General features: G+C 52.3%; 1 protein-coding gene across 2 annotated transcripts; it reads right to left on the reverse strand.

Moving 5' to 3' along the window:
• Window positions 1–21,846, reverse strand: Podn (podocan). Of its 2 annotated transcripts, none has more exons than XM_074080102.1 (11): window positions 21,634–21,846; window positions 14,097–14,413; window positions 12,731–12,824; window positions 11,650–11,714; window positions 10,325–10,434; window positions 9,586–9,742; window positions 9,226–9,341; window positions 7,936–8,593; window positions 4,578–4,726; window positions 3,178–3,397; window positions 1–1,104 (listed from the first exon to the last, which is right to left on the reverse strand). In XM_074080102.1, exons 2-10 carry the CDS (start codon window positions 14,406–14,408, stop codon window positions 3,205–3,207), a joined length of 1,854 nt encoding a protein of 617 aa, XP_073936203.1. In that variant the 5' UTR covers window positions 14,409–14,413; window positions 21,634–21,846; the 3' UTR covers window positions 1–1,104; window positions 3,178–3,204. The 2 variants fall into 2 exon arrangements, with proteins under 2 accessions (XP_073936203.1, XP_020030218.1); XM_020174629.2 differs by lacking the exon at window positions 21,634–21,846 and adding an exon at window positions 20,547–20,810.
• Between the last annotated feature and the right edge of the window lie 5,453 nt (window positions 21,847–27,299).

A 27,299-nucleotide genomic window follows, 5' to 3' on the forward strand; every position in this document is an offset into this window, starting at 1 on the left:
TGCGATAACAGGGATCATGCTTTTATATTAGTTTTTCTGTAACAAGAAAAATCAGCTTTGAGATTTTTATCATTTTTTTCTAAAAAAAATAATAATAATAAACAAATAAGACTAAAGGCACCCAGAACTTCACTGCAGACCCAGAGAGTAAGGTGTCTCATAGGTACAGCCTGGCTCCTCCCCGTCCCAGGGCCCCCACTTCACTCCTGCCCAAGGTCTCCAACAGCACCAGGAAGCCTTTCTGCCACTTTTATGGACTTGTCCATCAGAAAGCACCTGTGGCCTGCCAGAGCATGGCAGAGAGATGCTCTCAGACAGGTGACCGCCCCAGCACCTGAGGCCGGCGGCAGAAGTCCAGAAGGTTTCTGTCCTCAAAGGGAGAGAAAGGAACAAAAGCCAGCTTTTGTAAGTGCCAGAGGGCGGGAAGCACCTGGCCACAGAGCAGGGAGATAACTCTTCTCCAGGGTATGGACAGACAGACAGACGGAGTATGAGGCAGATGGTAAGTTATTCTGTCCAGTTCTGGCTGGGAGCAAGAGCTGTTGTTGGCATAGGCCATGGGGGTTTGTGACTGTGACTGTGTGTGTGTGTGTGTGTGTGTGTGTTGTGTGTGTGACTGTGTGTATGTGTGTGACTGTGACTGTGTGTGTGACTGTGTGTGTGTGACTGTGACTGTGTGACTGTGTGTGTGTGTGTGACTGTGACTGTGTGACTGTGTGTGTGTGTGTGACTGTGTGTGTGTGTGTGTGTGTGTGTGTGTAGGGGGGGGAGTGGATGCCTGAGTATGCCAGAGCTTTTTGGAGCCTGCATGACTCAGAGAGCAGGCGTGACGGCAGTGGTGGGCCTGGGCTCAAGAGTGTATGGGGTTGGAGGGTGATGTGCAGCTGGCTGTGTGTGACCAAGCTTGGTGTGTTAGGGTGCAGCGTGGTGCCAGCACATGTCTGCTGTGGAACACGCTGCAGAAGGGGGCAGAGGGGAGGGATAGGAGACTGTGTTCAGCCTGTGCCATGTAGGATGCCCCATGGGTTCAGTGCTGGGTGTGGCAAAACAGGGCTCACAAGGCGCAGGCCTGTGCTGCAGAAAGGAGTCCGGCGGTCCATTGTCCTGCAGAACATGTCAGAGAGTCAGGGGCCAGCCCCGGGCAGATGTATCAGCCACCACCAGCCTGGGGGAGGAAGACTAGAGGAGAGAAGGCCCCACCTGAAGGGGCTCTGAGGAAACAGGCTTCTGTGAATGGGGAGGGGTGGTTGCCCATGGGAGCCTGGAGCTGTGAGAGATGCCCAGGCCAATGTGGTCACTCCCTGGGGCCTCTCCCTCGGTCCCATTCAGTTGACCTGACCATGGCCAATGTCCTCCAGATGGGGCTGATTCTCCCATCCCAGGATTCCACAGCCCCCTCCGCAGGAGTCCTCACTGAATGGCCTGCTAATCCCTGGCTGTGTGTGAGGACAACGCCTCAGGAAAAGGGGCCCATACCCCACCCGCCCTGGAAGCAAGGCACAGGGACCCCACAGTACTTCCTCTAGGCCTGCCCCTCCATGCTCAGAACCTTGCCATGCATGTTTTTTTCTGTCGTCAGTGTGGACCCCTCTCCCCACTCCTTCTGTCATCCACCACATGCCCAGATCCTACTTCAAGTCAACATTCTAGCAGTGGTCAGCAGCCCCCTTCCCATAAGCCATGCCCTGGCCCCGTGACCTCCAGCATACACACTGCGAAGTCCTAATCTCTGATATCCCCTCTAGCCATCCATCTCTCTTCCCAGCTACTACTTACCACCATGCCCAGGCTGCACACCTTCCCAGCTTCTCTGCCACCAACCCTTCCATCTGTACCTCCTCTCTGCACAGCCTGTCCCTCAGGACCAGGACTGCAGTCATTCTCTTGTCACTACATTCAATTTCCTTGTTTCTTGTCCTCCTGGTTCTATACTCTTGGCCAAAAAACCAGCCATGGGGGGATTCCATACCCATCCTCTTTACTTTCCCTGGTCTGCTAAGCACCTTCTACTTAAAATGGGCTGGAGGCCTCAGGCTGACGTGACCTCATCTCCAGCCACCAAGCCACCAACCTACCTGTGACTGCAGCCACTGGGCTCTTTGCCCTCCTGCCACAGTGGGAGAAACACGACAGTCCCCACAGAGGCCCTCACACTTACTCTTCTTCTCCTAACACCACTCCTATCCTATGACTCCCCTGTCAGTATGCAACCAGCCCCAGCCCTGAAAGAGAGCATCAAGTGAAAGGAGCCCCTCCTGAGCTTCCTGCCACCTCCCTACTACTGCTCAGACTCTTCCACTTCCTCTCCATCTACTCTTCCCACCATCTTGCCATGTAGTAACTCCCTGAAAAGTCAAGATGACTCCATGAGGATGAATCCAGGGGGCCCTACCCTCAGCCTCTCAGCACTGCTGACGCAGCCAAGCCCCCCACTTCTGTAGAAGCCTATGCACATACAAGTCATATATGCATATGTGTGTTTGTGTACACAGGTACACAAGTGTGTGTGTGTACTCATGCAGGAGCATACGTGCATGCAAATAGGTACATGGTCTGTGCCTATGAATGTGTCATGGAGTATATGTGTGTCTATGTGAATGTGTGTACATGTTTAGACGTGTGTGCCTATGAGTACATGTGTGTGCGTATATGTGTGTTTGTGTATACGTATGTAGGTACCTGTGTTACATGTGTGTGCAAACTCCCTGCGGCTGTAGCTGTCTGTGGCTCTCCTATTTCCTTCCCCAGCTGCTCTGTTTCAGTCTCTGTTATTGTCCCCTCACTCATAGCCCTGGACATGTTCTCCAGCCCACAACTTCAGTGTCTGTCTTAACACTGACAATGCCTGCATCCCCTTCTCCAGCCCAGACATGGCTCCTGAGCCCCAGACCCATGTGTCCAACCCACCCAGGGGTGGCTCCCACCACAAGATTCCTCACCATAGATCAGAATGTCTGTCATGTGCTGTCCTCCTTGGACTTATACCCTGGGGTTATACCTCAGTCTCTCAACCAGGGGCTGGCACATCCCTCATGCAAAATGAACAGATAGATTTGCAAATGGAAGAATGGACATGGAACAGAGAGTGAAGAATGAACGGAGAAACCTTAGACTGGGGTCAGGGACAGGAAAGTGTGGTGAGGAGAGGTGAGCACTCTCCCCACGCAAATGACCTACCTAGGTCAGATCTGTGTCACCTTGGCATTATCTGCTTTCCTCCTCGTCTTCCTCTTCCTCTTCCTCTTCCTCGTCCTCTTCTTCCTCTTTCTTGTCCGAGCGGCCACGGTCTTTGGAAATGTCACCAAACTCAAAGTTGCCTTCAATGTCCAAGACCTGCAGGTGCTTCAGCCTCCGGAAGGCGCTTTCTACCACAGAGCCCGCGGCCAGTTTGTTAAACCTGGGAAGCCATCCACACGAGAGTCAATGCCAGGAGCCCAACCTCAGGGTCCCACACCTACCCACCCTGGAAGGTGAAAGAGGAGGGAGCAGGCCCTCCAGGAGAAAGGCCGGGGCTGAGAAGTTCTGTGCATTATGGAAAGTACAAGTGGGTGCAGGCAGTGACAGCTCAGGGTCAGAGAACCGTGCTATGCTGGGCTGTCATCCATAAAGTGAGAGGCAGTCTCCCTCTGCACACACTCTCACTACCATCTGGGGAGTGGTGACACCAGAGCCACCTCTGCTGCTCAGACAGTAACCTCAAAGCCTGGCTGGCACACAGGCCACGGCTAAGCCTCCCAGAGATGCACTTAGCCTGTGGGAAGGCAGAGACTGTGGTCTGATCTCAGGCCCCTCAACTCTGCTACAGAAGCCTGAGCACGTGTCACACCACACCAGTGTGACCAAGCCCTGGGCCCCTGCCCTACTCTGTTCTGTCTCCTCTCTTGTTTAAGGGCTAGAGTGTGGAAGGTGTTGGGAAGAACCACTCCAGCTCTTCATGTAAGAGCCCATGTCCTCCAGGAACTGGTCCCCTGAATCATCCTTAACTTCCAACCCGCAAGAGCCCAACAAGGACCTAGATGCTCATATCTTGGGTCTGAGGCCCAGGTCCAGCCAGGCTGGCTATGGACACAGTAGCCTCTGGTGTTCTGTGGGCCTGAGTTTTCCCAACTGCAATATGGGAAGACACTCCTGGGGGTCCTCCCCCTACAATCCCTAACTGCCACCACCTCCTCACATGACCATCAATAATACCCTGTGCACTGCTTTTTTTTTTTTTTTTTGGTTTTTTTTTTTTGTGGCACTGGGGTTTGAACTCAGGACTTCATGAATGCTAGGCAGGTGCTCTACCACTTGAGCCACTCTGCCAGCCTGTGCACTGCTTTTTAAATTTTTCTGAACCCATTTATAAACATATGAACCACCCCAGACTTGGCCAGCACTGCCCTCACCATTGAGGGCTGAGGCAACAGAGGCTTATGGGGTTCTCTGAGGTAGCCACGGTCCCACAGCCGGTCAGTGTGAAAACCAGGATCTGCACACAAACCTCTGCCTGTGAGCCATTCCCACATGCCTCACCTGTCCCAGTGGAGCAGGGTGGACCCTGAGGGGTGCATGCAGTGCTCTGAGGGATTCCCTACCTGAGGAAGATCCCCTTGAGGTTGGGTGTGGAGTCGAAGGCATTGGCCAGCACTGTGCTAATCTTGTTGTCCTGTAGGTACAGGTACTCAAGGGACTCTGGGAGCCCCTCGGGGATCTCTGTGAGCTGATTCCCAGCAATGTCCAGCAACTGCAGAGGTGACCAGAGAAGTCAGGGACCCCCACCTGTGCAAAGCCCTGAACAGCTTTGCAAAACTACTACCAAGTCCCCAGCCTAGCTAAATCTAATGAAAACCCTACTGGGGGGGGGTCTATAGCTACCCCCATTTTCCAGGTGAGGAAACAGAAGCTCAGAGCCTGTACAAGGCTGGAACCTTGTGTGGCTGACTCTAAATTCTCATTCTAATTGATGTAGGTCCTACCCAGCCTTTTCTGCCTTTGCAGATGAATTTAGAGCAAAGATGTTTGGGTGTCACAGTTCTTCCTCCATAACACACCTGTCACTCCCATCAGAATGAAGACCTAAGACAGCCAGATGCCAAGGATCCTCCAGCCTTTGAGTCTTGACCCACTGACCCTGGATGGGGACAGGGACAGGCATACAGGTGAAGTTGCTCATTTATGGGTCTCATGAGTCACACGTGTAAGGACCAGGAATGAAGGTACAGGGCACAAGAGCCAGGCCCCAGGCTGCAGTCTCAGAGTCACCACATGCCAATGGTTGGGGAGCCACAACCAGAGAAGTTGGGTTTCCCAGGTGGCAGGACACACCTGCAGTGGGCAAGCCTGGGTGTGCCCTGGCCTGTGGCCACACTCACTGCCTTCAGGTTCTCAGTGTAGTTTTGCCAGTGTACCTTTACACATGAGAGAGCAGGGCTCCATAGTCTTTATGTCACTTCTTCATCCCTAGAGGCTGGGGTTCAGGGTCAGAGACTGGACCTCTGAATCCAGACAGCCAGGCAAGCTGGCATCAGGATTCAAGGGCAAGGATAAGCTCTGAGCACTTTAAGGAGCCTCCTCATCACCTCCCCTCCCCACAGGGCTCCCTGTTTCTCCCTGTGTCCTCGAAGCACTTGGCACCCTCCACACATCTCTACTTGAGCACTTCCTCATGCATTCCAAACAGTCTTGGTACCCACAGTAACATGGACTCCATGAGACACTGTCTCCACCCTCAGGAAGTTACTCTGGCTTCTGAGACAGACCCAAACCCTGACAAGCACAGGCTGAGGAATCGGCTTTGATAAGTGGGTGAGGGGAGTGACCTGAGGCAGCCTCTACCAGGAAAAGCTTTTTCAGGCAACTAACAAAGGGTGGGTCTGAAGCAGAGCAGAAAGAACCAGTGTGAGGAAGAATCCCCAGCCCACAAAACATCCCCCCACCAAAGTTCCCAAGCCCAGGGAAATGTCTGGTCTGCCCATCATTGATAGAGGGGAAGGGGCTTCCTAAAGAAGGTGACACCCACACAGAGTCCTAGGTATATACTCCAGAAGAAAAGTAGCCCTCTACCTGTCTTATCCCCTGTGGCATCCCCAGTTCTAGAACTGTATCTGGTATGTGGTGGGGGCTCATCCAGGCTTGTGGAATGAATGAATGAATGAATGAATGAGTGAGTGAGAGAGAGAGTGAGTGAGTGGGCATCACCAGTGAGGAAGGTGAAGATGGTCCTTCCAGCAGAGAGACCAGTATGCACTGGGAGCAGGGGTGGAAAACCATGACAAGGGAGTCTGGCCTGGGCCCAAGGGCAATGCGGGTCTGGCAGGAGCTTTTCAGGACACCATTGATTGCATACAGAGTACCAGAGTGGTGAATTCCTAGGAAGCTGGGGTCCAGGTAAGAAATGGGGTGGCCTGGCTTGGGGTGGGGGCAGCCGGGATGGAGAGAAGGGGACAGCAGGGTCAAGTGCTGGTGGGCTGTTGGGGGCAGGTGGCAGTGACAGGATGATGCTGAGGGAAGCTTCTAGATTTCCCTAGGTGGATGTTCTCTTGTCCCTGCAGTGAGAAACAGGTGTGGAGGAAAAGATGATGGGCTTCAGGTCCTTATGAATGAGCTCCCAGGGAACACAAAAGGGAGCAGCACAGGTGGCTGGATCCTGGAGTCTGGCACTCAGGAGGGAGATCAGGGTGAGGAGAGACACCAGCTAACCTACACCCCCGACAGCCACTCTGTCAGAGATTGCTCAAAAACAGTGACCTGACAAATCATCCCTCATAAACAGTGACTGAGAGTCCACCACATCTAGTAGGGAACACAGCAGACTAAAATGCCTGCCTTATTGTAGCCCAAGGGGCAGGCAACTAACAAGCAGTCAGATGGCCTGAGGCTGGAGAGGTGAGGCTTAAGAAGACACACTGGCTCACACCTGTAATCCTTGCTACTCGGGGGAGGGGGGGTAGAGATCAGGAGGATTAAGGTTTGAAGCCAACCCGGGCAAATAGTTCATGAGACCTTATCTCTAAAATACCCAACACAAAAAAACGGGCTGGTGGAGTGACTCAAGAGATAGAGTGCCTGCCTAGAAAGCATGAGGTCCTGAGTTCAAATCCTAGGACCATCAAAAAAGAAGAAAACAAAGCAGAGGAGCAGAGCAAGCTCTGAGGGTATCTGAGTGGAAGGGACAGCAATGCAGAGGCCCTGTCTGGCTGTGAAGGGTGGCTCTGGGAGGGAAGCAAGGGGCTGTGGCAAGCCACTGCAACACATCAGTACCTCAGCCCCTGATCCCAGATTTTCTGATGAATTTCCCCTTTAACTCCTGTTTTTTGAGTGGGAGATCTCCATTGTTCCACAAAGAGTCCAGACATCCCTGCCTGCATTTGACCACATGGCCAACAGTAGCCACACCAGTGACTGACTGGCCCCAGAATGCCCAGGGTAGACTCCCCCATCTTAGCCCTCTGCAGACTGCAGCGAGGTTAGCAGGGGTCATGCCCTGCCCCCACCCTAAGGTCCAGCCTCTCCAGCCACTTACTTCTGTACCTGCAGGTAGGTGAGCTTGACTCTCACTAGCTGCCTCACCTGCCCCGGGGTCCCCCTGAACCATGGGCCCTACCTGCGGCTATGACTGCCTCTTACTTCTACCACCCTCTGGAACTATGTCTGCCAGTGGCTAGAAGGGCCCGCCTATCCCAGACATATACTCCTGCACTCACTCTGCCTTTCATTCCAGAACCTGCAGGTGAGCTGGGCTGGTACCCTCTGCACGGCTCACAGTGCTTTCTAACCTGAGGCCAGCCCGTGTATACCTAGCCTCCCGGGCCATAGCTGGTGGTGAATTAGCTCAGCCTGGCTATTCCAGAGGAACTCCCCTCATGGCCCAGCCCTCAGCTGACACAGGTAGACGAGTGGGCTCAGGGCAGCCGTACCAGTAGCCCCCACAGGCATAGCTCCGCCCCTCCTTACCTGCAGGTGGGCAAGGTCCGCCCAAGCACGAGGGCCCAGGGCCCGGCTACGTAGTCGGTTGCCAGTGAGGTAGAGCTCTCGCAGCTGGGCCATGCCGGCCAGTGCCCCACGTGCTAGGGCGACCAGATCATTGCGTTTGACCTTCAGCACGTGCACATTGCGGGGCAGGCCCGGAGGCAGCGTGTGCAGGCGATTGCCGGACAGGTCAAGCGAGCGCAGCAGGCGCAGCTTGCGGAAGGCGTCGCGGTGCATCTGTGGGCTGGTGATGCGGTTGTAGCTGAGGTTGAGCTCCTCTAGGAAGTAGGTGGTGGCGAAGTCCTCCCGGCCGATGCCAGTGATCTGGTTGTGCAGGATCATGAGTGTGCGCACGCGGCGGGGAAGGCCACTGGGTACACGCTCCAGCGCGTTGTTGTACAGGTGCACCGTGTGCAGCCGCTTGAGGCCCTGGAAGGCCAGTGGGTGGATGCCTTCTGCCCGCAGCTGGTTGCTATGCAGCAGCAAGTACTCAAGGCTGCGAATGGGGGTCAGAACATCCGCATCCACTCTCTGGATGACGTTCTTCTCCAGGTGTAGCAGGACCAGGCTGCGTGGAAGCCCGGCTGGGACCCGGGACAGGTTGTTGCTGGACAGATCCAGGTACTCCAGGCTGGAGAGCTTCCTGGAGGAGGGAGGGAATCAGGATGCTTAGGAGCAGCCCACATCACATATTCCCTCCATTCTTCCCAAGGAAAATAGCAGGGAACTGCCTCTAATTCACCTCAGTGTGGCCACTCTCTGCCTGGGGGGCCTCAGACTACTCCCAGTATCCTTCTGGGTTGACGCAATGATGTAGTAGCATAGGAACCTTATGTTAGCCTTTTGTGGCTACTCTGAACCTAAAAAATTAAAATACATCTACCTTCATCAAGAATGGTTGAGGACTGTGGGGGGTTGGGGGAGAGTGGCGTGGCTCAAGTGGAACAAGCACAAGGCCCTGAGTTCAAATCCCAGTACCACCAAAGAACAAAAACAAAAAACCCAGAAACAAGAATGCTGTAGTTTGTATTTTGTGCCATGGAGCACCCATCTTCCCCAACACTTGCTCGACTTCATGTCACGTAGGCAGTCCTTGCCTATATACATTAATTGTTCTTAGAGTCAACAGAGGCACAAGCCTCAAAGATTCTTCTCCAGGCAACGTGGCCAGGGGAAGTGGGCGAGGAACGCATGCCCTGGTGGGGGTAGGCAGGCCCTAGGAGGAGCTTGTCAGGTGCCAGAGTGTGCTGAGGATGTGGTGAGGTGCAGACCCACCAGAAGGTCTCGTTGTCCAGGCCCTCATCGGTCAGGTAGTTGTTCTGCAGGTATAGCTCACGAAGATTGCTCAGCTCACTGAAGGCCCCAGGTGGGATCTTCTCCAGCTTGTTGTTCTGGAGGTGGAAAAAGTGAGGTGAGAAAGGTGAGGGCAAGAGCAGAGTCTCGGAATGGACAGGAGTCTGGGGAACCACCAGGACAGGAGTCAGAATGGAGCACGGGGGGTGGGGAGACAGCCCCATGCACGGCCACACCAAAAGTCAGGTGCCCAGGCTTTTGCCTGCCTCCCCACCATGGCTCTGTACCCTCTGCCCTGGCCATGGATCTGCTACTCCCCCTCCGATCCCGTTCCCTCCCCACCTTGAGGTGCAGCTTGTACAGGGCAGGAGGCAGGTGCTTGGGCACGTGACGCAGGAAGTTGCTGGACAGGATGAGGACCTCCACGCTGCTGGAGCCGTTGAACATGCTGTCCGGCAGCCCGGCATCTGCCAGCTTGTTGTTGTGCAGGTACACAGACCTGGAGGTTAAGGCATGGTCCTCACCCCACCTGGGCTCCCCTAGTCCCTGGACCACCTCCTGGGGAGCCTTCAAACCCTTGCTCAGGCTGGGACTGGGACTCAAGATGCTGTCCTCCCATCTTAACCCAAGGGTTCAGAGTTTAAAAACCTCAGATCTCTGAGAAACAAGGACCAGAAGGGTCGGCACCCAGCAGAAGTGACCTCTTAAATTAGTGAGAGAAACAGGATTTTCTGTCCAGGCTCTTCCCCACTACGCCCTGTGCCGGCAGGGCCTCACTCCTTTAGGCAGCTCCAGGAGGGCAAGACCTCCTCCGTGCAGGCCCCACAGCTCCCACACACAGTGCTCTCAGTCCTCTCCTCCTCGACTGAGCCCCCTTTTCCTTCAGGTCTCTTTCCCCTTTGGATTCTGAGTCCCTAAAGTACCTGAGTGTTTCTCTACCCCGACTCCAAGCAAAGTACCTCGATGCTCACTGCACGGCAAGGACTGCCCCCACCCCATCCCATCTGGCCTTCACGAGGAGTGCCACCTCAGCTACTCCCCTTCCCCTGCTCAGCCCAGGACCATTCCTCTGACCTCTGACCTCAAATTTGGCTTCTGGCCAAAGGTGAGCCCATAGATCTTGGTGAGATAGTTGGCAGCAAAGTCCACGCTGATCAGGGCATTTGGCAGGAATCGGGGTGCCAACGTGAGCTGGAAAGGGAAGAGCAATGGAGGGGCAGAGGTTAGCGCTGGGCCCTGTCACCACCTGCTCATCTGAGCCTTTTCCCTGGTCTCTTGCCTGTAACCAGGGCCATCTTTTTACAGTAGGGATCTGTCCTATCCTCTGATTAAGCAAAAATAAAACCCCCAAGCCCTTAGCTTAGTAGTCAAGGTCCCCTGGACATGTCCCTGCCCTCCTGTCCTCTTGCACTCAGCCTTGGTAGGTGGAGGGGTAAAAGCAAGGCATGATTTTAAAGGTTGCTCTACCTGAGGAAAAGGGAAGGCAAAGGAAGTGGAGGGCCACCCAGGTGGGGAGGGTGGCTCATTGCCCATGGAGGCTGAGGACCTGCTGGGGGGTCTGGCTGGGGGAACCTCGGCATCTCATCTTCAGCCCACACAGTGGTGCGTGGGTGGTGGAGCCAGCCTCACGGAGATGGGAAGATGGAGGAGGATTAGGTTTGGGGGCTGTAGGCAGGAAGTTGTAGCTCTGCTTCCATTAGACATGTAGGGGAGATGTCAGAGGTGGGAGGCAGGGACTTTGAGCCTCAAATCCAACAATGGCAAAGAATGGAGGCCATCAGTTAGGGCCTCCTGGGAGGGGACAGGGCACCTTGGGAGAATTTAGAGAGAGAAGAGGATAGGATGGGGCCCTGGTGCACAACAAGTGTTTTGAGCTTGGGTGCCTTTGTGCTTCACTCACACTGTCTCTTCTTTGTTTTCATTATTATTATTTAAGACAAATTTCTCCTTATATGGCTCAGCCTGATCTCAAGTTCCCGAACTCAAGCAGTCCTCCTGCCTCAACCTCTTGAGTGCTGGGACTACAGGAACAAGCCACTGTACCTGGCTGCTGTCCCTTCTGCTATATTGCCTTCCTTTGAGCCCCAGGCTAGAATCTGACTGCCCTTCATTTCCTTGCTCAAATGCCATCTCCTCCAAGAAGCCCTTCAAGTGCTCCCCAAAGCAGGTTGCACTCTGTCTCCCATTCCCTCCTGGAAAGGCTCTGTCTTCATTATCTGACACACTCTGGAGCCCTGGCTTACAAGGGTAGGATCTATGTCCCCTCCCTACCTCCAGAGGTCATGTATGAGCAGCAACAGGGACCCAGCAGCCAGCGGAAAATAGGCCCTGCTGAAGGTTCACAGAACTCAGGGAAGACAGCGTCAGGAGAGCAGGGCAGTACACCCCTCCCTCCAAGGCCCTCACCTTGTTATTAGCCAGGTACAGGTAATTGAGGTTGGTCAGATGTTCAAATGCCTCCTCCGGGAGCCCTTCAAAGGACAGGTCAGAGCCCTGAATGAAGGAGACGCTAAAGGGGGGCACACGAGCCACACCTTGCCCACCCCACTTGCTAGGATAGGGACACAAGAATAGCTTGGATCCCTTCCCAATTAGTCCCAATAAGCAGCCCCATTTCTTTCTGCTTGCTCACGTGGCCCAAGCACAGGACCAAGCAGTTAAATGTTGGCTGAGGAACTGAGTGACCCAATTTGACCCTTTGAGCAAAAGGAGTGCTCCCCTGGGGGTGGATGGCTGCAGGAGATCTCCACAGGGAGATGGGGCTGAGCTGAGACCCGCTCTGGGCAGGGCAGGGCCAGGCCTCCCCACCACCTGGCTCTTGCCTGCCTCCTCCAACAGATGTCATGGTGCTGGGAGATGGGCCAGGTTGGCCCCTCTCCAGCCCGGAGGTTGGCCTCTGACACTCAGTTCTGGGCTCCGGGACCCCTGCATGCTGGGGCTCACCCAAGTTTTGAACAAGAAGGAACAGTTACATAAACTGTGGAGCGTCCCTCCATGGAATGCCCTGCTCTGTGGTGTGAAATGACGGCCAGTGAGAGAAATGTGGAAACCAACCAAAATGGATTATCACATTTATAGTACAAAATCAGCTACAAATTTAAAAACACTAAGAAAAAATGACTGGATGGAGTTGTATTGGCATTTGTACAACTGTATAAACTTTCTAAAACTCATCAAATTGTACCTGAAAGTTGGGTAATTTTATGGTACATAAATTACATTGCAATAAAGCTGCTTTTTTTAAAAGCCATGAAGCCCCCCTGTGCCATTTCCCAGGCCTCAGAAGCATCCAGGGTTGCCTTTGGGCAGTATCAGGAGACCCTTGAACACATGTGTGGGGGGTCCTCACACAGCCCCACAGACAGCCCAGCCCAGACCTGCTCTTTCCCACACACTGGGATCTACAGGGCCAAGCTCTCCCCATGGGCACTGGGTTCCACACAGGCCTGAGTCCCCTTCTGGTGTACTCTGGGGTCTGACCCCTCACCTCGGGAAGTCAAGCGGTTGTTCTGGAGGTTCAGAGTCTCCAGCCGCTGCAGCCGAGACAGTTCCTCAGGGTAGATCTTCTCCAGCTGGTTGTTCTGGTGGGGAAGCAGGGGAGAGCAGCAGCATTCTGGGGTTGGGGGACTGTCCAGAGCTCCTGTGCCTACTCTTGGCCTAAATCCTACAAGCCATCCCTTTCTTAGAGATCTGCTTTGGGATTCTTCCCTGTGGTGCTGGCTTGTATGGGCATTGGGGGCACAGCAGTGACCACAAAGATGTGTGAGCCCCACACAGGGACATCCACAGGCAGGTCATACTTGATGGGTCATCTAGACCTGCCCTCCTCTAGACCTGTCCCCTGAGTGCTCCCACTTGGTGATAGGCATCTGCAGCTGTTCCCTAAACAGAAACCACTTTGCTTCCCTTCTTTGACCTGCAGTCCCCAATTCCCTAAGAACACTTTAAAACCTGGGCCCATGACCGCCTCCTCCAGAAGTCTTCCTGGTTTGAATTAGGGCTGAATTGGGAGCCTGCTGTGGGCTCCATGCGCAAGTTCTTCTGTTTCTATTTGACTTCTCTGATTAGGTCTCTGCCTGTGAGTACCTGAGTCCCTCTTACATGTCCAGCACACACAGAGGACCAGAGGTACAGAAATGGTACTCAAGAGACTTTCTATGTATGAAAGAATGAGCAAATGAACCTACAATAAGAGCTGTCCTCAACTAGTCCCTTCCTCTCATTGGCTACCCTGGCCCCAGCTCCCACTGCTGCCACCCCAGGCCCACCAATGATATGAGCCATGGTAGGTCACTTTCCTTCACTGGACCCAATATACTCGGAAAAAGGGTTGACGGCCCCTCCCTCTGCTCTTGGGACTGTCCTGGATGCACTAAAGTCCACTCAGTCAGGATGGCTGTGCCCACTTCTCAAGATTCCAAAATCTAGCCTGCACCTCAGCAGGGATGAGCATTCTGTGCTCTGAGCTCCCAAGTACTTGAGTTGAGCTCTGGTTTTCCTGGCTCTGTTGTGGTATCTTCGGTGCCCTGTCTATTCAGAGAGGGGGTCCACTGCCAGGCAGATCTGTGACTATTGTGGGACAGACCCTGCCTCTACACTCTTGGCCACAGCCCAGACCCCTCCCCGTGAATAGGCAGTCTATAATGTCTCTATGCTCTTTGGGCAGGACATGAGAGGTGCCACATGGGTGGGGACCAGGACTCTATGAGTCTGACCTGCCCTGGCGCCCTGATTCTGGGAACGGGAGCCATGTACATTGGAGGTTCTGGGTGAGCAGGGACCTGGGCATGTAGGGGATGGGAGCCACAGATGTAGGGCACCCTTGGGGATTGGAGGTGCCACATCAGCCTCACCTGCAGGGACAGGTGGTTGGTGTGCTCGGGCAGGTCCCCTGGAAACTCACGCAGGTCGATGCCGCCACAGTCCACAACTCCCTCCTGGGAGCAGGCGCAGTCTCGGGGGCAGTTGATGGTAGCCAGGCCAGGCCCTGGCTCCTGGGGACTCAGGACCAGCACGGGCTCCTCCTCTACAAATTCGTTCTCCTCAGGGCTCAGGCTATGGGCACTGCTTTGGCCAAACATGGGGGCTCTCACCGAGAGCACGGGTCCCAGAGGCAGCTGTGGTGGCAACAGCAGCAGAAGCAGCAGCGCCCTGCTGCGGGCCATGGTGCCTGCAGGAGGAGGGGTCAGGCGCCAGGGTGATTTACCCGGATCAGTTCATTGGGTACATGGCTAGGGCCTTGGAGAGTCATGACAGGGACCTCCAGGGCACAAGGCAGTGCCCCTTCTGAATGCTGCTGACCTGCTAACTGCTGCCCTCTCCTCCCCACCCAAATCCCCACCAGGGCTGCCCTCTGGGGGTGATGGTGCAGGGAAGACCTGTCCTTGCGCTGGCCTTCAAAACCCTCACCAGCGTGGTCCCAAGGACCATGCCCTCATTTCACAAAAGGGAAGCTGAGGCAGGACCTGGACTTTGTTAAGCTCCTGGCACCCTGGCACAGACAGAGTGGGAGCCCTTGTCCCTCCCCCAGCACCAGCAGGTGTCCCAGCACTTCAGTTTCCATTCTCAGATCTTCAGGATTGGGCCCTGCCTCTCCTCATCTCCTGTCTCCCCCAACCATCCCAGTTATACAGGCCTATTCAGTGGTTCCTCCCTCCAGGCCTTTGCATATGCTGTTCCTTCTCCCCAAATGCCTTTCCCCAGTCTCATGCAAGAACCAACTCCAGTGTTATGACATGAGGGAAGCTTATGAGATGGCCCACGGCTTAGTGTTAGTTCAGCTTGCCTGTGAATACTCACGGGTATCTTTTTTGCACAGAGGACCAAGGGCAAATTTCTGAATCTAGGTATAGGCCATGTCCAGAGCCTGGCACAGAGGTGATGGGGCTGCTACCCTGTGACCACCCAAGACTCACGCCTGATGTGTCATTAACACACTCAGCTGCCCTCACAGGGTCTGATGTGCTTACATGATCACCACCACTTCAGGAGGCCACTCCCCAACATGGTCCCCAGTGCAGTCTGAGGAAGATGCTGGGGTGTCATTGTCCCCAAGGTCCTGTGGATCTAGGCTCAGCTCAGGACTGTGTCCCTGAATTCTCATTACAAGAACTCACTTAGACATTGTGTCTGGGATACGGAGAGTTGTGAGAGGCGGCAGTCAGGAACACCGACCTGAGGTCCCAGCTCTACCACTTAGGGACTCTGACCTTGCTGAGCCTCAGTTTCCTCATCCGTATCATGCAGGTGATACATCTAAACTCACACTCCTGTGAGGAGTCAGTAAGATGATGGACAGGTGCACCGGGCACCTGTTAGGTGACAGGGGCAGCCATTACCATCACTGTGACTCTGCACAGTAATATGCCCCACTGAGTGGGCAGGAGGTGGCAGCAACAAGTGTCCAGGTCCCAGTGTCCACTCCTGAGCAATGAGCACGCGGCCAAGTCTCTCCCGCCACTACCTCAGGAACCAACCACAGAACGACTGGGAGGGTCTGACCACATGCAGGGTGGGGAAGGGTGGGAATCTTCCAAACAGTCTAGACTTCAGCTTCTTATCTGTCCTTAGGGACTATAATGGAACTGTCCTCATGGGGAGACTGTGAAGAGTCAATGAGATGCACTCACAGTAAACGCTCAAGAACTGTCAGCACTTCCTCCACTGTCTACTGCCACCCTGCCCAGCATCCCTTGCTTCTCCCCTTCCCTTGTCTAGACCTGGCTTGGGCTTCTTGGCCAGGGTCCAGATCCACCTGCTCCCAGAAGATACTGCAGACCCACTGCTCTGCTACTGCTGTAGGGTTTCACACCACTCTGTTCCCTAATTGGCACAGCCAATTCTCCAAGGTGAGGCCCCGTCTGCACCTAGCCCTGTTATGGGCACTGGGGACACAGGTGAGGTGGATCAGGTTCCTGCCCTCTGTCTGGAAGGGCTATCAGATCCCAGTACCAATAACGATTGCCCACCCAGACCTGGGTGACAGTGTAAAGGGGTCCAGGAGTATAAACGCCCTGAGGAAAAGGTATGAGGGAAGAGGAAGGGTAGCAGCCAGGCCTCTCTGACCCCAAGGGCCACATGGCCTCAGCCGACACAGGCCTCAGCAGACTCAGGCTGCAGCCCTGCCCTGCCAGAGAACCAGGGAGCCCAGCTCACACTCTTGGACTCCAGTCACAAGTAACACCCACGCCAGCATGACTCTGCTACACCTGTACTGCCCCAACTCTTCACCAAACGTGAAGATCATCATTCCCTGACACCTTAGAACCCCAGGGCTGGCTCCAAGCCTCCAGGCCCCAGAACTGCCAGCCCCACTCCTTGCCTGCTGACCCAGGCTCTCCGAGAAGGTACGGGCCCAGTCCCAGATTCACTGGGGCAGGAGGCCAGGGGGAAGTATCCAAGGGGAAGAAGCTCTGACCCCCACATATCCCGTGCACCCACTGGACAGGCTGGTCTCCTCCCTCATCTTCCATCGGTATCTGTAAAAATGTGTAGGTATACAAATATTTAATTTATAATAACATTCTAAACCATACTGGAAATGTCTTTATCACCAATTTAGAGACCAGAATGCTGAGGGCCATGGGAATCAGCCAATGTAAGAGCTGTGAGGGGCCAAGCTCAGCTTCCAGCCCAAGTCTTCAGCACTGCCCCCATGCTGCTATTGCTTGGGCCAAGCACTCTGGGTGCTGGGGACCCAGAGGAAAGCTCAGGCAGGCTCCTGGCCTAAGAGGCTCACGGTTGCCCTGTCTCCTCCAGTGGACACTCATCACCACATGTGACTAAAGAGCACTTGAGGAGGGGCTGGTCCAAATTGAGATGTGCCATAAGTGTTCACTGTATTGTACGTGCATTTCAAACCCACAGTACAGAAAAGAATGAAATACCTCATTAATATTAATAATATCAATGACATAATCCAATTTCTCATATATGTTTATATAGATTACATAATACTTTGAATATATCAGGTTAAATAAAATTAAGTTTATGTGTTTCATTTTACTTTTTTTAAATGCAACTTCTAGAAAATTTTACACTACATTTGCGGTTCACATTCTATTTCTATTAGGCAGTGCTAGTCGAGAATTATGTGTAACCTGAGGCTGATAATCCCAGTGTCGTTGGCAGGAACGATGATGGAGGGAAGCTTGGAGTTCACAGGAGACCAGAAGAAGCCTAATCTTGCCACGAAGGCTTCCCACAGGAAGTGAGGCCTGCTCTAGCCATTTGGAAGGATGAGTATCAGGCAAAAGGAAAAGGGGCTGAGGGGCAAAAGAGTCCGTGTTGTGAACTCTATGAAGTTCACTAGATTTTCTGGTGGCAGGTGGGGACTGGAAGTCGTAAGAGCGGCCACAAGTTCAAGCCAGGTTAGCCCAGGGAGTGTGCGCCTTGTCTCTGAAAGATAAGCAGCTGCTGGAGAGGAGAGTATCAAGCAGGCTAGGGATGGCAGTCATCTGTGAGGCTGTGCTAGTGCTCAGGCAAAGGATACTGAGCTTGCCCTAGGCAGAGTGAGGACCTGGGGTGCAGGGATGGAGAGGAGAGACTGGGTTCCAGGGAGAGGTACAAAGAACAGAGGAGTCTGGTGGTCCCAGTGCCCTGTCTTCCAACTTCCCAGCCAGGACCATGGGACCACGGGAGCCAGGAAAGCTCCAGCTCTACTAACTGAATTGCTGTGACCTTGACCACACCACTGACCCATCTGAGCCTCAATTTTCCCGCTTGGTCTTTTAAGACTGTTGAGCAAGATAAGCCCCCAAGGCCCCTCTGGGTGTCTGGCCCTGTGGGAGCTGTATGCGGAAGACCAAGTGGAGAAGCAGGCCTCTGGTCTCCAGGAACCCTAAGTCTATCTGGTGAGGGCAAACCCTTGGGGCAGAAGGGCAGCTTAGTCTGCGGTGAGCTCTTCCTCAGTGGACAGCTTTAGAGACAGAAGGACTGGGGTTCTGATACTGCTGCTGTGTGACCCTGAAGAAGTCACACCACTGCTGAGCCTCGTCTCCTAGTTGAAGAAATGGAGAAGGGAGCTAGTCATGAAGACTAAGTGAGAGGATGGGCCCAGCCTGATGCTGGCAGCAAGTAGATGTGAAATACATGGGCTTACCATTATGGAGGAGGTAGTGAGGATGTGCTGTCCCCCACATCAAACCTCAAGGGCTAAAGTTGGGAGAGGGGTTAAGGCAGGAAGGGCAAGGAAGACCCCAATCAGGGGACAGACCCTCAGCCCCTAGCACCACCTTCCTCCCCCACTCAAGTTCAGTAAAAATTCACTGAGCAACTGCTCTGTGCTGGGCCATAGAGCTATGTCTTGTTGGTGCCAGTAGAAATCCAAGACTGTGCCTTCCTAGTTTACAGGTTCAAGTACAGAGGGGCTTCCCATCCCAGGAATCTCAAACACCCCTATTCTGGGGAGCTTCTCCTCTCCCTCAGTTGGGTTAGGGTGCTCTTCAGTGTCCCTGCAGTACCCCCACTTGCTTCATCGTTCAAGGCTCAGCTGAGCCTCCCTCCGCTCCCCAGACATGGAATGGGTGCCAGGAAATGTTTGCTGAATGAATTTGTGAAATATATTGGTCTGACTCCTCAGTTTACAGATTAGTATGCTAAAGACAAGGCCAGGGCTAAAATTTGTCTTCTGTCCAGGGCCTTGGGCTGGTCTTGAAGGCCGAGTAGGCATTCTCCAAGTGGTCAAAGGGGAGAAAGGCACTCTAGACAGATGGACCAGCATGAGCGCAGCATGAAGTGAGACTGGACAAGACGGAGGTGGGTGTAAGGAGGTAAACAGAATGGAAGTTGGTGCTGGAGGTACAGGTTGCCAAGGGCATTGACCACTAAGCAAGGGTGTTGATGCTATGGAGCCACTGAGGATTCAAAGTGAGTCATGGACCGTGCTTTTTTGTCTGACTCAACCAGACCCAATAGTGCCACCATTGGCACCTCCTACCCAAGATTCAGATAGAAGGGATAGAGTGTGCTCTCACTAGATCATATGAAAACACTCAAGAATTTGGCACTTAACTTGCACACTAGGCCAGAGTAGCTTGGGCCCTGGGCCCCAAAAGTGGACATTAAGGGCCTGGACTCCCAGATCATTCATTGGTTTTTACCACTGCAGTGCACAGGTCCTTCTCAGTAGTGTGAGCAAGGAGATCTGGCTGGTCCCTCCTGCCTGTCTTTGGCCTTCCCAGTTTTGAAGGTTTCTATAAAAGCGAGGGTGGGGGTGGGACACGGGGCTCACACCAGTGATGTTCTCTGGCATCACTGGCCAGGGCCAATCCAAGCTTCGCCTTCACCAGCCCTCCCAAAGTTGAAGGGCAGAAGCTCAGGCTGCATGCGTTCAGCCCTCTGAGCTACATGACCACCACCCTGGTCAGGGCACTCACCAGCAGCTTCTCAGCAGTTCAGGCTGCAGCTGTCTCTCAACCCCAGCCGAATCTGGCCCGCTGCCAGGAGCTGGCCCCCTGACGCCACCCCCTCTTCCACCTGTGTGTCAGGTATTCCAACGCCACCATCCAGGCCAAGCTGGTGGCTCCACCACTCACAGTGTGAGGCTTGCACTATATTAACAGGAGGGCGCAGACCTTGCTCCTCATCCTCTCCTCTTCCTGCCCCTTCCTTGGTCCACCTGTCCCCTGTCTGGAAGCAGCTGCCTAGGCACACTCTAGGCCACCAGCTGATTTGACTCAGCCAGTGAGCGGCGCTGGGCTGGGGCGGCACAGAGACTGGGAGAAGCCCAGCTCCGCAGCTGGACTGGGCAACAGACGCTCAGGGTGCGCCCAACCTGTCCATAGGCCCGAGAGGGGCACATCTGCCGCCCTCTTGGGCCTCAGTGTCTCGGTCTGGAAAGTGGTATGAGGTTGGACTCGCCGGGACCGCTGATGAATTGATGTGGAAAGACGCGGGGATACTCGGCCCAGGCTCTCAGTCCAGGGGGTCCAAGCCCCTCTCCGTTTCACCTGCCCCCACATTCCCTGTCGCTCGCCGGCGTCCTACCCCCTCCCCTCCCCATCCGCTCTCAGATTCTTTCCAGATGTGCGCAGCGGGAGGGGCCCGGGGACTGGGGACCAGCCTCTGGCCAGAGAGGGAGAAAAGCCCCTGCCCGGGTCTCGATCGCACAGGGGTCGCACCTCCCAGAGGGAGATATCGGACTGTGCCCTCGGTGCTGGATCCCACGGAGGGGGCGAGATGTTGCGGTCCCGGCCCCGGCCCGGGCGGCTGCTGGGGCGGTGGGGAGAAGGCGGGGAAGTCGGAGTCCGCCGCCCAGGCGCGGCGCCCTGCCCTCGGCCCACCCGGCCGCCCGCGCCCGGTACCTGCTGCGCCCGGCGCCGTGCGGTGCCGCGCCCCGCCGGCGGAACACGCTCCCGGGTCTCGGCTGCGCTCCGCGGCCGCGGGCTCCTTCCATTCGAGTGGAGCCGAGCGCTGCGCGACGCAAGTTTTGTTGTGGGTCTCCTCCTCCCCGCCTCTCCCCCGCCCCCGCTCCCCGCGTGCATCTGCTGGACGCCGGCCTCGTCCGGACACAGGCGCAGGGTCCCCCGGGCGCGGGAAGGGGAGGCGGCACCCTGCGGCGCTGCGCTTGGCGGGGCCCTACTTCCCGGGGAGGCCGCAAGGTCGCACCGGGCCCTCTCCGCCCCGGCGGCCCGCCGCACCACGCCCCCCCTCCCCCGCAAGACCGCGAAGGCGGGGTGTCTAGCCCGCACCGCTTCCTCGATCCAGCCTGCCGCGGTAGAACCGGACCCTCTTGTGGCCTCCACACCTGAAAGGAGGGCCGGAGACGGCTCCTGCGACCCAGTGCCTCTGGGCTCGGCTTCTTCCTCATGCCCGAGGATTTTGCCAACGTTTCGGGCACTAGTACCTTTCCCTTCACTCTCCCACCCTGGGGTCCTAGGCTAACACGGCTGCCAGCCAAGACCCTGCTGGACCCCTTCCCGGAAAAGTCCCCCGCTCTGCACCCACCCATCCACCACCCTCACCCCTGCTGGCTGTGGGCCCACAACCTGGTGAGCCTTGAAGAATGGTAAATTGGCCTGGGAGTCTGGATGCACGCAGATCCCTCTCGCAGAAGACAAAGGGGGTGAGGGGACTCTGAGCCCTTGCGGCACCATATTGCTCCCAGGAGCCGCAAACGTGTCCAAGTAGAGGAGCACTAACTACTAGCAGCTCAGGCAACACTGTTTGGCGCCAGGGGCATCGCTGGTGGAAGGCAGTGGGGCTGGGTTTAGGTAGTACCCGGCACCTCCACCGAGTAACAAGCCTCTCCCTCATACCCACCCTGGCCTGTGGGCAGAGCACCCATAGCTGCCTCACCTGGCTCTTGGAGAGGGAGAAGAATGAGTAAATCAAACATGGAACCACCTGCTCACCTAAATTGTCAAGACCGTGAACGAACAAATGGCTCACCTAAGCGGCTCCAGACTTTTCACACCTGCTGCTTGGACCAGGGCATCCTGTTTATACAAACCTCATGCATTACTCCCTACTCTTCACAGTTCTGCAAAGGAGGCCTGCTCTTTCCCCATCTTACAGTAAAGAGCCAGCCTCACACAGAGTGACTGAGAAAACCAGCCATTAACTGGCAGAGCTGGGGTTCTGAACCTCAATCCACAGCCCTCTCCATGATAGAAGCAAGCAGGAAATGTGAGCAGACAAGTGTAGAGCCTGGGTTTGAATCCATGACTGTTTCCATTACATCAATAACTCAAGAACTTAGCATGAGTGGGAAAGGGAAATATTTTGCCTTCTTTGGCCTCAAATTCCAGTGCTCTCTGAGCTCAAACTTGAGAGTTGGGTATGATTCACATGACTGGACAGGAGCCAACAGAGAGATACATCTCGTGTCTTCTCCTGAATACTGAGCGTAGATTCAAATGGCACTAAAAGAACAGGATTTTATTGGCTTGAATACCCACTAACCAAATCTTCTAGTATAAGAACCAGCACAAACTGTCTACAAAGTGCCAGGCACTGCCTTAAATCTTTAAATGCCCTATCATCCCAACCCCATAGGGAAGGTATTATCTAGACCTACAACTGCAAGAGCCAGTGTGTTTTAGGGACCAGCCACATGGCATACCACACATCTTGAGCCCCCTCATCTCCCAATGAAATAGGCTCTGCTAAGCCAGTGCCCATGAATGCTTTGTGGCTGAGCAGTGCTGAAGGCACAAGCTACATCCTTTGTCTGAAGCATAGTCTGGAGGAGTCACTCTGAATGTCTGAGGTGGAAAAATGGAGGTAAAAATCCCACTGCTCCAGAAGCCAGTCCTCGTTTTCAGAAGAGCTGTAAAGACAGAGTTTCCCAAATCTACCTGTGCTGCTTCAGCTCCTCCATGCTGCCCTTCAAATACAGCTCCTGTTTGATATCCCCCTAGTACATGATGTTGAGCATAAGCTCGGATGAAGACCTGGGTTCAAATGAAAAGAATAATACCTACAGACTGTCCACATTAAATGAGAAAATGTGAGGACTCTGCATAGCACCTGACACATGGTAAGTACACAGACACTGTTCTTACAAAACTATCACCTACACCTAACCAAACATCCAAAAGACATTAAAATAGAAATGAAAAGCTGGCTATGGTGGCCCACGCCTATAATCCCAGCACTCAGGAGGCTGAGGCTGGAAGATTGTGGGTTTGAGGCCAGGCCAGGTCACATATTGAGACCCTGTCTCAAAATAAACTAACAAACATACAAACAGAAATGACAAGTGGCAAGAATTAAACACAAACCCCTGCACTGCCCAGGCCAAGTGCCTTCTAATTAGAAACAGTAAGGAACAAAGAACACAAAAGAAAAAAGTAGAGTTTTCTTGTCCTTCCTGAACAAGAGGCCTCTCCAGTGGGTTTGATGATGAAATGGGGGAGAAAAAGAACGAGCTGTTATACTTCCCAGAGAAGAAAATGATTCCTCTTACTGTGAGTGCTGGACCTAAGACTTTTCTTTATCAAGTAGCAGAGTCCCAAATACTGAGCTATGGCAGTGGCTTGGTCAAATCACAGGGTTTTGTTTGGGGGCTATGAATCGTCTGAAGGATCTTGACAAAAGACTTCTCAAGGGACAAGCAGAATATAATGGAAAAACCATAGGCCAAGTCAGTCTGAAAACATCTCCTGTAATACCTCCTACAAACTATTATTGGAACTTTTTTGTGCTTTCGTGTTGTCTCTCTTTCCTCCACTGGTTTGTGAGCTCTCCAGAGCAAGGACGTCATCTCATGTTCTGTAAGGTCCCCTTTCTAGCCCTGAAAACCACCATTGTGATAGGTAGAGTCCTTCCCTCACCCCAAGATGTCCACACCTTCAACCCTAGAACCTGTCAATATATTGTGTAACTTTACAGAGGATTTTCGCAGATGTAATGAAGGCTAGGGACTTTTCTTTTTTCACTGTTGTGTTGATGATGGAACCCAGGGCCTCAAAGTGCTCCATCACTGAGCTACACCCCAATCCAAGATTATGGATCTTAAAATAGGGACTTTGTGGTGGATTTTTCAGATTTGCCTAATTTAATCGTATGACCTGCTAAAACCAGTCATTTCTCTGGTTAGAGGCGGGAGAACTAAAACAGGAGAGATCAGAGATTGAACATGGGAGAAGGACCTGACTAGCTTTAAAGGAGGAGCCATGAGCCAGAGAAGGAGGCAGCTTTAGCAGCTGACACACCTGCAACCCTGCCTCATCCTGGAGCTGAGCTCTGCCCAAATCCTGAACAAGCATGCAAGTGGATTCTCCCCTAGAGTACTCAGATACGAGCCCAGGGCAGTCAGAGATACCTTGGGCTTGTGATACTTACAGCAAAGGAGCCAGTAGACTCCTAAGCATGCTGGTATCATTGCCCCTTCTTTTAGGAAACTGATGCTCAGGGAGAGTGTAAAACCTGCTCAGGGCACCAGCTAAGGAGTGCTGGAGGCAGAAGTCAAATTCAGGTTTTCAGTCTCCATCTCCAGTGTGAGACTGAGTCTGCTACCATTCTGGTGGGGGTTTTTTGTTTGTTTTTGGTTTTTTGATGGTGGTGGTGGTGGTAACTGGGGTTTGAACTGGGCTTCACGCTCTGTGGCTTGAGGATTCTACTACCTTCAGTCAAATAAAAGTACCAAGTCTTATTTCTGGTACATACAAGAAAAACATTTTGATAAATGGCAAAAGGAGAACACCTCAAAGAGTAGCTGTCAATGACAAGGCACATACTCCTGTTTCGATGACCTTTCAGCCACTATTAAGGTCCATCTCTTGCAATGGATTATGTGCTCAGATTTTGCCAGCTGGGTTTAGAACAACACTGTAGTTGGAGTTCCCAGTCCACTGATGACCAATTTCTATTGTCAGGAAATTCAGCTGATTTCAGTCTGAACTTTCTATATTTCTTCCTTTTACTTCTAATAACTACATAAATAATTCTTCCCCCTTTGGTCTTTCCATCTTTCACATATTTGTGAACTAATGCCACACCCTGCCCTTGGGTATCATTTGCCCAAGTCAACCATTCTCTTACACTACTGTGTCTTCATATCCAAAACTCTTTTCCATTTATTTCTGTCCTAATAATGGTCCTAATTTTGAAAAAATGAGTGCTCTACACAGTGTAGAAGGTATCAAATATTTTAAAATGTGAATTATACAATAACTTGCAGAAAAAAAGAAAACATCATTGTTGGGTGGTTGGCTAGAAAACTAGTACTTACTGCTTCTCTGTCTACAATTTGTGCAACTTTATTTTTATTTTTTGAAGTTCTGGGATCAAACCCAAGGCCTCGCGGATGCTAGACAAGCACTCCATCACTGAGCCACACCCCAGTGCCTCTGCCTGCAATTTAAATAAATAGCAGACTATAATCGATTTCTCCCAATTCTACATAAAAGTTTATGGCTACAAATGCAGCCACTAAAAGGTCAAGCATTTACACATGCTGCCAAAGACAGTATTATGAATATTTACAAAGTGTTTAAATGACTATTAATAGAATCAAACTTAATGTTCGTCACTTTTTATAATAAGCTTTGGATATATTTTTTAAAAATATTTCTTCAAAAAGTCTGGCTAAAATTCCATACCAGATGAAACTTCCAGCCAAATGGAATCAGACTCCACATTTCTTAAGGGCCAGAAATCTGGCCCAATATTTTCTGTTCTAACCAAGAACTAAAGAGCTGTTTGTTTGCAGCAGTCTCCAGATAGATCTAAAACTGGACCTTTCCAAAAGATTTTGTAACTCTATTGAGAAAACCTCTCCTCTAAAATTTGGCCAGACTTAGCTGTGGTTCCTGATAGCACATAAATCTTTCAGGCCCCTCATCAGCTGTTTAGTACAAATTCCTAATTCATGTCAATGTGGTCTCTAAACAAACTCAATCCCACAGGTTAAATTACCCACAGGTACCATTGGACTGATTACCTTTCTTTTCTAGTTACTAACATAAAGCAACTTCTTTGTGTGCAAAAAACAATCATAGCAAGGGGCAGCTAGAATCGCAATCTTTGGCCAAAATGCAAACCTTCTGAAAGTCATACTAAATAATTCTATATCCATTCATTTAGTTACAGACACTATTAAATTTTAATGGTTCTGGAGGAAAATGTAAAGATGCAGACAGTCAATAAAAGCAAATTGCCCTCAATCCTGAAGCCAGCTATTATCTGAACTCAAAGGATTGTCTCACCTGGTGGAGTGGCTCAAGTGCACCTGCCTAGCAAGCCTGAAGCTCTGAATTCAAACCCCAGTGCTGCCAAAAAAAAAAAAAAAAAAAAAGTCAAAGGATTGTCTCAGAATGTTCCAATGAGTAATTTCTTCATCTGAGTACCTAATGTGTGCTTAATATTCTACAGTTACAATTGTTAACCCTCACAACCAGCACGGCACTATTATGCCTTTCTTATAGAGGGAGAAATAGGTTGAGTTCTTAACTCTGTCCATAGCTTAAGGTCCCAGAGCTGTGTAAGTGCCACAGCTGGGACAAACCCTACATATGACAGGCCTCAAATTTTGCCCACTATACCAAGCTGCTCTAAAGATATTATTTTCTAAAAATGCTAGTTTTAGAAGATAGAGCTGTTAGCTCCAGACTTTAATTTCCTATTTTTTCCTGAGATGATATAAATGGGGAAGACAGAACAATATTTATATATCACTCAATCTTTTACAAGGTATTTTTACAATCTAAGAACTTTAATAATCATCTAATTCCCATTCATCATCTAATTCTCATTGGCTTTACTCTGGTGGACACTAGAGACACAGAGATAATAGCTTCTACATTCAAGGTTTACAGTCTCAAAAAAAAGAGACCCAATCCCAAAGTAAGGGTCCCCCATTTGTAGAGGAAGTAACAAATGGTGAAGCTTGAATGCCAACCCTAACTTAGCTTACAGGAAGCAGAGACAGGGTCTGATAAGGTCCTGATCAAAGAGTCCCCTGATCATATCTAGGACCTTCTCCTCACACCTCCACACTGAGCTACCTAACTTTGTTTCCCAGGACTGTTTCTCAGCATAATCAATGAGGACTGAAGGAATGGGAAAAGTGTGAATTTATCTGGACAAGCCCAGCAACAAGACTAATGATGACGATGCACAAACAACCCAGTAAGTCGCTCCATTTTTTAAAACCTAATAAAGCCATTTACATCTGAAGTTGAAAGTCTGTAATGAGAGGCTACAAATACTTTCAAAGAAAAGAACAGGACAGGTCAGGCTAAGAGAGAATTTTGTTCATCATCAGGATAGCCAGAAGGTCTTTTTAACAGAGACTGCAATTCTGCAACTAGGTTTCCATCCTCAGAAATGACCCCTGTGAATATGAAATTGCTATCCAGAGTTGGGCATGGTGGTTCACACCTGTAATCCCAGTTACTCAGGAAGCAGAGATTGTGAGGATCACAGTTTGAAAACAGCCTCAGTACAGTTAGCGAGACCCAATCTCAATCAATAAGCTAGGCACGGTGGCATGCACCTGTGATCCCAGCTACACGGAAGGAATAGGTGGGAGTATCACAGTCTGAGACTGGCCCTGGGCAAAACGTGAGATCCTGCTTGAAAAATAACTAAAGTTAAAAAAAGGGCTGGTG

Source organism: Castor canadensis, chromosome 7 (genome assembly GCF_047511655.1).
Source record: "Castor canadensis chromosome 7, mCasCan1.hap1v2, whole genome shotgun sequence".
NCBI lineage: Eukaryota > Metazoa > Chordata > Mammalia > Rodentia > Castoridae > Castor > Castor canadensis.

Bases quoted from the DNA above. Each gene is read 5' to 3' on its own strand.
- Podn (XM_074080102.1), bottom strand. From the start codon at position 14,408: ATGGCCCGCAGCAGGGCGCTGCTGCTTCTGCTGCTGTTGCCACCACAG. The intron at 9,342-9,585 runs GTGGGGAGGGAA...TTCCACCTCCAG, and splicing joins TGTACAAGCTGCACCTCAAG to AACAACAAGCTGGAGAAGAT. The intron at 3,398-4,577 runs GTAGGGAATCCC...ATGGCTTCCCAG, and splicing joins CTCAAGGGGATCTTCCTCAG to GTTTAACAAACTGGCCGCGG.